The sequence below is a fragment of the Lactuca saligna genome, chromosome 7, assembly GCF_052625555.1.
Source record: "Lactuca saligna cultivar CGN05327 chromosome 7, ASM5262555v1, whole genome shotgun sequence".
NCBI classification, from domain to species: domain Eukaryota; kingdom Viridiplantae; phylum Streptophyta; class Magnoliopsida; order Asterales; family Asteraceae; genus Lactuca; species Lactuca saligna.
Window position 1 is genome coordinate 29,377,047 of NC_136423.1, and position 10,454 is coordinate 29,387,500.

At 31.9% G+C, this 10,454-nt stretch overlaps 2 protein-coding genes across 2 annotated transcripts in view; one reads left to right on the forward strand and one right to left on the reverse strand.

Moving 5' to 3' along the window:
• The first annotated feature begins 686 nt into the window (after window positions 1-686).
• On the forward strand, window positions 687-1,852 carry LOC145005684 (cytomegalovirus UL139 protein). Its single transcript, XM_078964799.1, has 4 exons — window positions 687-809; window positions 886-1,073; window positions 1,144-1,306; window positions 1,554-1,852. Exons 1-4 carry the CDS (start codon window positions 732-734, stop codon window positions 1,767-1,769), a joined length of 645 nt encoding a protein of 214 aa, XP_078820925.1. The 5' UTR covers window positions 687-731; the 3' UTR covers window positions 1,770-1,852.
• Window positions 1,853-4,163: 2,311 nt separating this feature from the next.
• LOC145005683 (dammarenediol II synthase-like) overlaps window positions 4,164-10,454 on the reverse strand; it is a 19,220-nt gene continuing 12,929 nt past the window's right edge. The window contains exons 3-14 of the mRNA XM_078964798.1: window positions 10,071-10,160; window positions 8,088-8,282; window positions 7,742-7,826; window positions 7,250-7,416; window positions 6,955-7,143; window positions 6,011-6,367; window positions 5,774-5,932; window positions 5,635-5,681; window positions 5,387-5,530; window positions 4,907-5,165; window positions 4,483-4,566; window positions 4,164-4,411 (exon numbers count right to left, since the gene is read on the reverse strand). Coding sequence (XP_078820924.1) covers window positions 4,301-4,411; window positions 4,483-4,566; window positions 4,907-5,165; window positions 5,387-5,530; window positions 5,635-5,681; window positions 5,774-5,932; window positions 6,011-6,367; window positions 6,955-7,143; window positions 7,250-7,416; window positions 7,742-7,826; window positions 8,088-8,282; window positions 10,071-10,160 — 1,887 coding nt within the window. The 3' untranslated portion in view covers window positions 4,164-4,300. The remainder of the gene's footprint in view (window positions 4,412-4,482; window positions 4,567-4,906; window positions 5,166-5,386; window positions 5,531-5,634; window positions 5,682-5,773; window positions 5,933-6,010; window positions 6,368-6,954; window positions 7,144-7,249; window positions 7,417-7,741; window positions 7,827-8,087; window positions 8,283-10,070; window positions 10,161-10,454) is intronic.

Sequence of the window (10,454 nt, forward strand, 5' to 3'; positions counted from 1 at the left end):
CACGAAAACAACACGATGCCGTGTTTTTTAACTAACACGAAAATGAACCGATTACAAAATGACAAAAACGACACGACTAAGATAACATAAAATAACAATTAGCTTATTTAATTAATATTTAATCATATATAACAAGACAAACACGACCGGAAAAAATGCTAAATTGTGTCAAATTCACGTCAAAATTTGAACACGAACACGATACAACATGAAGTCTTGTATTTTTACACTTGACACAAACACGATACGAACACAAATTCAGATTTCAATTTCGTCCAAATTTCATTTCATGTCGTATATTTTTGTCGTTGACACATCATCAATTGACACCCCTCTTTATCCATATTTTTTTCTTCAATTTGTTATAATTTAATTAGAAGGAATCTTTTCCTTTCCAAGATCTTCAAAATCTCAAATCAGATATATGTTTCATATTATTACACAAATACACATTCACCTTATTTTATGTAATTTATGTCAACCTAAAGTTGGACTAATGTAACCATGAGCAAATGGAACAAAGACAGGATCATGAAAATATCTTAGAAAATATGATAAGCTAAAAGTAGCCAAATTAGAACAAAGACCTTGAACAGGCCCCATCTCATTCATTTTTTTTTTTAATTTTATTATTATTATTTTTTTTTCTGCAGAGTTGGTGTGTATATATATATATATATATCCAGAACAAAACTTATGAATTTCTACTCTTGTGATTATGTTACTCGACAATGGCGCTTTCATCTACATTCGAAGAGAGACTTTATCAAATGGAGGAAACCAGAAACCAACGCCTCTCTCTTTTGCAGGTATCATTCCTTAAATGCTATCACAAAACCAGAATCACATTCCATGCTGCAAATATTTGATCGAGATCATTGGTAGGCCGAGAAAGAGCTCCAGCAAAATAAATCTCAAGCTCTAGCTTCGAAGCTTTCTGGTATCAGATACATTGAACAGAGGTGCTTCAAGCTCGATCACAAAATTGCCTCACAACAATTCATCATTTCTTCCCTCAAATCGCAACTCGATCGCCTCGATTCAATCCATCTGAATCAAATCAAGCAATTCAGGTTCCTATCATCGAATTGCCGTTTTTATCTTCTCTGTTTCGTACTGCTGACAGTTTTGTCCTCAAATTAGGCTTTTGAAAAGTGAAGTGGAAAATCTGGAAGGGTTAGATAAGGAAAAGGACAAGTATTATGCGTTGAAAGCTCGTGAGATTGACAACTTTAGGTCTCGAGCTGAGATTTTTGCTACCGAATCCCAAATGCGTGTGGATGAATTGAGGAATTGTGTGAATGAGGTAAGATCATTATACCAGTTCATAATTTTCCATAATCGCATATGCAATCTTTCGTTCTCGCTCTCTTATTAACTGTTGTTCCATGTTTTGCATTTGTATATAAGAATTTTTGAAACAACTCAAGTTGATCACCCTCTCCATTTCGTTTATCTTTTCAATTTCTAGAATGCTAATTGAGAATTAAACTGGATTCAGAATAAATGAACTTAAAAAGTATTTTCATTCTATTGATCATTCATTCTATCAGCTCCAATCGAGTTTCATCCAACTTCAACACAGTGCTGGGTACTCAAATAATCCTGACTTAGCTGCAGCTGAAATGAGAAAATCTGAACTTGAAGCTACAAAAGAGTCTTTAGATAGAAAGTTGGCTTCTAATTACAACACAAGGGCACACTTGCAAAAGCAGCTAAAGAGTTTGCTTATTTCACAAAAAAGAATGGAGGAAAACCTTGAAAGATAGGATCTTTTCAAAACAATGGATATAGAATAGACGAATTTCAAAGCAAACAAACGATTGTATATAAGTATAAACATTACTTTTTATTTTTTATTTTTTTAAAGGGGATAATGACTTGAAAGGGTAACGAACTTTCGACTTTTGTCACATTTAGTCACTAAACTTTTTTTCCTTATCTATTTGCCATTGAACTATATTTTACCTTATGACCGGCTGTTACCGGTCATAAGGGTAAAATGTGAACAGTTTCAATAGTTTAGTGGCAAATAGATAATAAAAAAAAGTTTAGTGACTAAATGTGAACAAAATTGAAAGTTCGTTTCCCTTTAAAAAGTTCAATGACTAAATGTGAACAAACTTCCTATTGTATTATGTTTTAGCAAAATTATTTATTTTTGTTTAATTGTATCAACATTTGTTGATGAAGAAATGTATGAAATAAAAAAACAAAATGTAACATTCGGATTTCCAGGTATCATCATTTAAGTATTTTTCTTTTGAGTTAAGAAGAGAGACTCGATGAGTTGACACCTCAACTCGTCGAGTAAGGTCGCGACTGATGACTCAGATTAATGAATGGACTCGACGAGTCGGTGAGGCGACTCGAGGAGTCCACGCTATTGGCAGAAACCCTAAATCTTTGGGCTCGATCCATATTTAAAGGCACTTATGGCCTTCAATTGCGACTACCTTTCCCATAAGTGAGAACCCTAGCGAGCTTGAGTGTGTAGAGTGAGAGGAAGAGATATCTTGAGCTTTTTGGTGTGATAGATCTGGACCCTTCTAGGTTCAGAGATTCGAGAATATGAAGCTTTAGTAGAGTAAACCTTGGGGTTCAAAGTTAGGAAGCATTTATGGTATATATATAGTTACTTTCATCTTACACATAGATATGAAGTATTTTATATAAATTACGTGCTATGTGTGCATATTATTTGAATACTTGTTGTCTATGCTAGATGAACGATTTTATACATGTTTTAGAAGATTTAAACGGTATATTTATTTTATATCTACAAATATGTTGCGGATGAAACATGGATAGATGAAATAGTTGGTGTGTGATGAAATAAAATGATGAGAGAAATAAAATGATGAGAGACAGGTGATGATAGAAAGGTGGTGATAATTAGGTAAATAGAAGATGATGAATATGTGATGTAGGATGAAAGGAGATACCATAACCTTAACCAACAATGTGGCGATGTAGTCATCTACCAGAGTATAGATGGCGACCACGGACTATTCTAGACAACCCAGTGGAAACACCAGTAGGCCCATAACCTGTATGTGATGAATTACGAGTTCAAGCGATGTTGTAACTACGTATTCATGTGACGATACTCTAACTCCTTACTATGAATTACGAGTTCAGACGATATTGTGACTACATATTCATGGGATGTTACAAATTTCGCATGCCAAACCAATGGTCATAATTCATATCAGTGAGGATGATTCATTTTTTTGTAAAACCAAAATCAGATTGGAAATTTTGATTTTTTATTTTGGAAAATGTCAACCCATTGGGTTTTTATTTCGGTTTCGGTTTTTTGTTTTTTATTTTTTAAATATATTTTCAGGGTTTTTTTTCATAGATTTCTTCATCAACAAATGTTGCAACAATTTACCAAAAATAAATAATTTGCTAAAACATAATATAAGTGGAAGTTTGTTCACATTTAGTCATTGAACTTTTTAGAGGGAAACGAACTTTCGATTTTGTTCATATTTAGTCACTAAACTTTTTTTCGTTATCTATTTGCCCTAAACTATTGAAATTGTTCACATTTTACCCTTATGACCGGTAACAGCCGGTCATAAGGGTAAAATGTGAACAATTTCAATAGTTCAATGGCAAATAGATAACGAAAAAAAATTTAGTGACTAAATGTGACAAAAATCAAAAGTTCGTTACCCTTTCACGTCATTATCCCTAACAAAAATAAATAATTTTCTAAAACATAATACAAGAGGAGGTTTATTCACATTTATTCATTAAACTTTTTAGAAGGAAACGAACTTTTGATTTTGTTCATATTTAGTCACTAAACTTTTTTTTGTTATCTATTTGCCATTGAACTATTGAAACTGTTCACATTTTGCCCTTATGACCGGCAACAGCCGGTCATAAGGGTAAAATGTGAACAGTTTCAATAGTTCAATGGCAAATAGATAACCAAAAAAAGTTTAGTGACTAAATGTGATAAAAGTTTAAAGTTCGTTACCCTTTCAAGTCATTATCCCTTTTTAAAGCTGTTCAATTTTTCTTCCTTATACACGATAATATGAACTTGTAGACACTTTATATTGCATTGATAACTTAGCCAAAACCAAAAAAATGTTCATATATATATATATATATATATATATATATATATATATATATATATATATATATATATATATATATATATATTCATTTATAAATTATGATTAAGCGTCATTTTATTGACACAGGAGTTTAATAATTAATATACATAGAATCCGGCTTATGATCTGTGCATATATTTTTTCACTTTATTTTATGGATTTTAATTGACCCAAACACGTTTGCGATATTCCCCAAGTGCCCAAAGTGGGAAAATGTTCCTGTATTCTGCATAATGCAGCATGCAATTCTTCATGTAGACTCCAGTAATCTCCTACAAAGTTCATGTCACATGTTAATAAAAATGATTGGCCAAAAGTGTAAAATAAAAAATATAAAAGTTACCTGTTGAGGAAAATCTCCATTATCCATTTGCGCATTAATCAATATCTTTGCTGCTTTATGCAAGGGCGTTGGCTCTCTTTCAGCCTAGAAATATCAATATAAATATATATTAGCCATGAATATTAATAATTAATACCTGGAATAAGCTTAGGGTGTGTTTGATATGCCTTTTACTGGGTCTGGTAAGAGGCTGGATCTGACTCGGTCAGACACAAATATAATCAAACAACATGGTTTCAGTTAGATGTGGACTCAGTCAGCAACTATCAAACGATCTCTCAGACCAAATATTACCACATTTAGAAGTTAGAAGTCTCTGATTCGGTCTTATAGCCTCTGATATGACCTTAGGGTTCTGGTCTGACTTAATCAGACATTGACTCAATCAGATCTTACTCAATCAACAACAGATAATGAAAAATACCTGTCCACATAACATAAGACCAAGCATAGCCCATGATGTTTGAACTAAATTTGTTCGATTTCCATCCAATGGTGTGTACACTTCACTAGGGCAAGACTGTATGCTTTCTCCCCATCCTCCCTCTTCATTTTGTGTTGAAAGGAAAAAATTGACTGCTTTACGAACTGATTCACTGTTGTTATATGTTTTTCCAGCTGAAACTAAGCCTCCTATTGTAAAAAATGTGCCATATAGGAAACATATTCCCCAATAACCATACCTATCAAATTTCATAGATTTTCATAAGTACAAAACAATACATAGATTTCTCAAAGTATAATGTTGTAATAGAGAAAAAACTTGGAAACACCATGCTACAATTGGTGGGTTTTTTTTAAAAGTACAATGTGTTGGTAAAAAGAAGATAAGTACAATGTGGTAAATATAATAGTAATACACAAATAAATGAAAGTGAATTTCTATTTCTTGAATTTATCTTACCAAGAACCATCATGCCATTGTTTTTCCTCCAAAAAACTAACTGCTTTTGCCACAGAAATTTCAATTTCTTTCTCCCTATGACCTGGGTGCAATCTTTTGAAGGCTAAAAGGGCTTGAATAATTGATGATGTACACTCAACATGCCTAATTAAATTAAATCACCAAAATAAGAAATAATGTTATATATTATTAATAATGATATGTTAAGTTTGCTAGATATTTCCATTAATAATTTGTAAGGGACTTACTCTTTCTCAACAACAATGTCTGCAAAAATCTCCGAAGGATTCAACATCTGTAGAAAAAGTAGGCTTAAAAAGTTGATATTTAATATTTTACATTTTCATCTTTAAAATGGTGATTTTTTTTTTCAATTTTTAATTTTACCTGTAAATATGGTTGAGGGACAGGTGGCTCCCAAATAGCAAAACCTCCACTTATAGGACTTTGTAAGTAAAGAAGGACATTAACAGCCTCATATAATCTTTCATTATCAGCCTTTTCTCCTGAAATTTCCTCTGGCATTTGGGATAGTAATAAAAGACACTACAAAAAAATATTTAATTTTATAATTTTTAATAAGCATAATTATTTCCAAAATATGTAAAAGAAAAAGAATATGACCTTAAGTGCTTCAGCTGTGCAATCTGAGACAACCCAACCTTGATCTTGGTCAGAGAAAGTCCATGCTCCTTTAGTAAACTGTCGACACATTTTACTAAAATCTCCAGATGGGTTTTGTTTAATTTGGGATTCTTTTATATAAAAATGGGCTTTTTTAATGGAATCTCCATATTCTTCAACCATATCACTAGCGATTATTGCTTGAGTTGCAAGTGTACAATCCCATACTTGGCTCCCGAAACTTTGCATCTTCATTCCATCTTCTGCTAGCCATAAGTAATCCGGAACCCTAGCAAGATGATGCTTGAATTCATCCCCGTTTGGATTCTCTGCCCACCAACACATCATTTGCAGGCTCTACATCCCAAAAATAATAATAATAAAAATAAATTAAAGGATTACCACTAGGACCCGTTTGTTACACATGACAGAACAGGGTGTACTGCGTTTGACATTTGGTATGCATCAGACAGAGACAGAGACTGATGTCAATGAGACAAAAATTGCAATTTTTTGTCCCCACTCAAAAAGGTAGAAGAAGGTGACAGAAGGAATCACTCTCGATCCATCGACTGTGAAAAAGACGTAAATGTCCTTATCATCCTCATCATCTGAAATATCCCTACAAAGCTTGTCCAGTTCGATCCGATCTTGCCTTTTCCCGTGTAACAAATGTAGCCTAAGGCTACATTTGTTACATGAGAGAGGAATGGACTGGACAAGCTTTGTAGGACTATTTTGGATGATGAGGACGGCAAGGGAATTTACATCTTTTTCACAGATGAGTGATAGAGAGCGATTCCCTCTCTCACATTGTTCTACCTTTTCGGGAGGGACAAAAAATTACAAATTTTGTCCCATTGACATCAATCTCAGTTTCAGTTCAATGCATGACAAACTCACTACAACCTTTTTAGTTAGGTTCATGCGTTAAGCTTGATTACCTTTTCAACACATCCGATGGTGATATATCTGCTCTCTTCGGCACTATATCGCATTAGTTCAACTGCTCTTTTGAGACCTTTTTCTCTTAATTTCTTAAAAGGCCAATACTTAAGAAGTGGCTCGCTGAAGTGGTTAAGACTATCCCATAACAAGTCTTGAACTGTTGAATGAGGGTAGTAGAGATCTTCCTGCATCCAATTGAAATCACACAAATTTTTTCAAGATCTCACACAACTACTATTATTACCCTTTATATGTATAATGTATGTTGATAAAATAAATGATTATAAGAACCTTGCAACAGTTGTGGCGCTGTTTATTCCAGTTTATGTTATCATATGGGATCGGATGAATTTCTTGTCGAAGTTGCAAAACAAGATCAGTGATTGGACCATGGAATTTTCTCCCATACAAGTATGACATGGGCATATAAGTTGTCCGACAATAACACCACATTTTTGCTACATCACAAGTAACAAAAATAGTCAATGAACTAAATTTTTATTTTTCCTTATGTTTCCTAACATATTTTGTTCAAATTTTCATTTGCAAAATACGAAAATAACCCATGAAATTAAGATTAAAATAAATAAATTGTACAGTTGTACAAAGTTTGGTATCTTTTATACTCTTCAAACACAAGTTTTGGGTGTTTGTTATATATATATATATATATATATATATATATATATATATATATATATATATATATATATATATATATATATATATATATATATATATATATATATATATATATATATATATAAAAGGACATGGATATACCTGGATGATATGGTAAAGTTTCTGGGAAAAGCCAAAATTCTGGCGGAAGTGGATTGCACCCATCCCATTCATACACCCCAAGCACCTGCTTATAAAGGTACAAAAATTAGTTGCTAAACACACGTGATACATGTCACATCATACTTGATACATGTCGTATCATATTGTGTCAGGCATATAGTGCGTGGTATGTGTATATATATATATATATATATATATATATATATATATATATATATATATATATATATAGTATCAGTCACATTGACATTTAGAAATTGTTTTGATATATGTATGAGTCACATGCATGTTTAAAATTAGGATGGAAGTTTGTGGAAAAGTTTACCGATAGATAAGTTTTTCCCCAAGAGGGAATCGACATTGCACCCCCATGTTCGAGTATCCACTCTCTTGCTCGGCTCACTGCACCATTCCCATCATTAGGTCCTTCTCCGAGTAACCGTAAGGCTACATAGCTTAAAGCAGATCCAATCATGGTGCTGTGGCCCTCTATATAAAATCCCCACCCTCCATCTTCATTCTAACAAAATCATTATTGAAGTTTTACTTGGGGGCATATGCAAGGAATAACAACCCCCTTTCATTTATTTGTTATTATAACATCCTACTTCATTTTTTTTATTATGATATTGAATTTTGAATTTTTGATAATCTATCCAATAATAGCAATATGATTCCAAACAAAGCTATTTATCAGTGATATAAATGGGTAGATTTTTTATGCGTAAATTGCACAAAAATCACTAAGTTTCACAAAAAAAAACAAAAAAAAAAAAAGATTTTGACATTGCCTTATTTTTTGTTTCAATTTAGTCACTAAATTTTATAATTTTTACAATGTTGACAACTTATACGGTTAACCCAATCAATCACTCGCTGATGTGATATTGACATGACATGATGATGTGTTGCTGACGTAATTTTTTTTTGAAACTGCAAACTATCATACTCCTAATCTAATCCTAAACACCACCTAAATCTACCAGTGAGACTTGAACCTATTACCTCTCATTTGAGAGAGTTACATGATGACATGGAATTGAATCTTATCCTAAGAAAAATGGAAAAAGTAAAAAAAATCAACTGTCAACCAAGTAACCGGTTAGGTTTTTTATACTCTAAATAATAATAACTTTTTTGATCGTTTTTTTATACCCTAAAAAATAATAACTTTTCTAATCGTTGGCATCTTAATTATGTCGTAACGGTATAATCCACGTTCACCAAGCAGTTCCTAACATTCTTTTCAAATCGTTCTCTTCCCCTAGAAAAGTATGCACACATTACTAGATCAAGAGTAAAGTGTGTGTTGCTAAAGTTATTATCTTTTGTGGGCTGTTGAATGACCTCCACGATAACGATTTTTCCGATTTCCTTAGGCATTGTTTTTCGAAAATTCATGAGTATTTTATTGTAATTATCACCGCTCCAATTGTGGATGGATCTTACACAATTGGAGGGATGATGATTGCATTAAAAATACTTAGGAATTCTCAAAAAGCGATATATAAGGAAACATGAAAGTCGTTATTGTAGGGGTCATTCGAAAGCCCACAAAAGATATTACTTTCAACAACACACCTTAATCTTGCTCTAACAATATTCGCATACTTTTATAGTGGAAGAGAGCGATCTAAAAAAAAGAATAGAAGGAACTGCTTATTAAATGTGGCTTTTACTATTACAACATAATTAAGATGCCAAAGATCAAAAAGCTACTTTTATTTGGGGTATAAAAAACCTAACTGGTTACTTGGTTGAAGACTGATTTTTCGTTTTTGTTATGATAAGACCAAATTACATAAAATTTACTACATTTTAGATAACTATCACAAAAATCACTATATATATATATATATATATATATATATATATATATATATATATATATATATATATATTCCAATTTTGATACTTAGTGCCACATCATCAAATTTACCACGTCAACGAGTAAATACTGGTTAACCTGTTAAGTGGTCAATATTGCAAAATTTTACAAACTTAGTGACTAAATTGAAAAAAAAATAATACAATGTAAAAATTTAGTTTTTGAAATGTTGATAAGAAATTCTTTTGAAAGAATAACACTATAATTGGCTAGAGTTTTTTCTAAGTATTATAGTCAATACACTATTGTAAGAAAGAAATGAAGTAGGATGTTAAAGTAGATAGATAAATGAAAATACATTGTTGTTGCTATTATTATTATTATTATTATTACTTATTTATTTATTTATTGCATTTAGCCCTTCGATTTGACAATTTCTATTTTTTGCCCTCTTATATAAGAAGAGGAAACAATTCTTACTTGGTGGTTGTAGATATAACGTATCATTTCTGCCTTGTGTTCTGTGGTTAAATGTGTATCTATGGCTCCACTGATGTACATAGCAATGAGCTGCACATTGAATATATATATTTTTTTACAAGGTGTGAATCAACAAAATTAACCCCATATCTTTACTCATTTGTAGGTATATTATGGGTATCTTCGTATTTGTTGTTTCTTTTTTGATTTATGAACTTAACATCGACAAATCTTGATCACATAAAAAACAATTTAACAAAGAAAACATGCGAAACAGTGAAACAAGGCTTTCCCCATTAAATTCTAGCTTTTTGTTGCGCATTTGACGCTTTATTTTTTCCTTATATTTTTTTGGTGTATTGTTATTTTCTCAAATATTTTTAA

Bases quoted from the DNA above. Each gene is read 5' to 3' on its own strand.
- LOC145005684 (XM_078964799.1), top strand. From the start codon at position 732: ATGGCGCTTTCATCTACATTCGAAGAGAGACTTTATCAAATGGAGGAA. The intron at 810-885 runs GTATCATTCCTT...GATCATTGGTAG, and splicing joins AACGCCTCTCTCTTTTGCAG to GCCGAGAAAGAGCTCCAGCA. The intron at 1,307-1,553 runs GTAAGATCATTA...TCATTCTATCAG, and splicing joins TGAGGAATTGTGTGAATGAG to CTCCAATCGAGTTTCATCCA.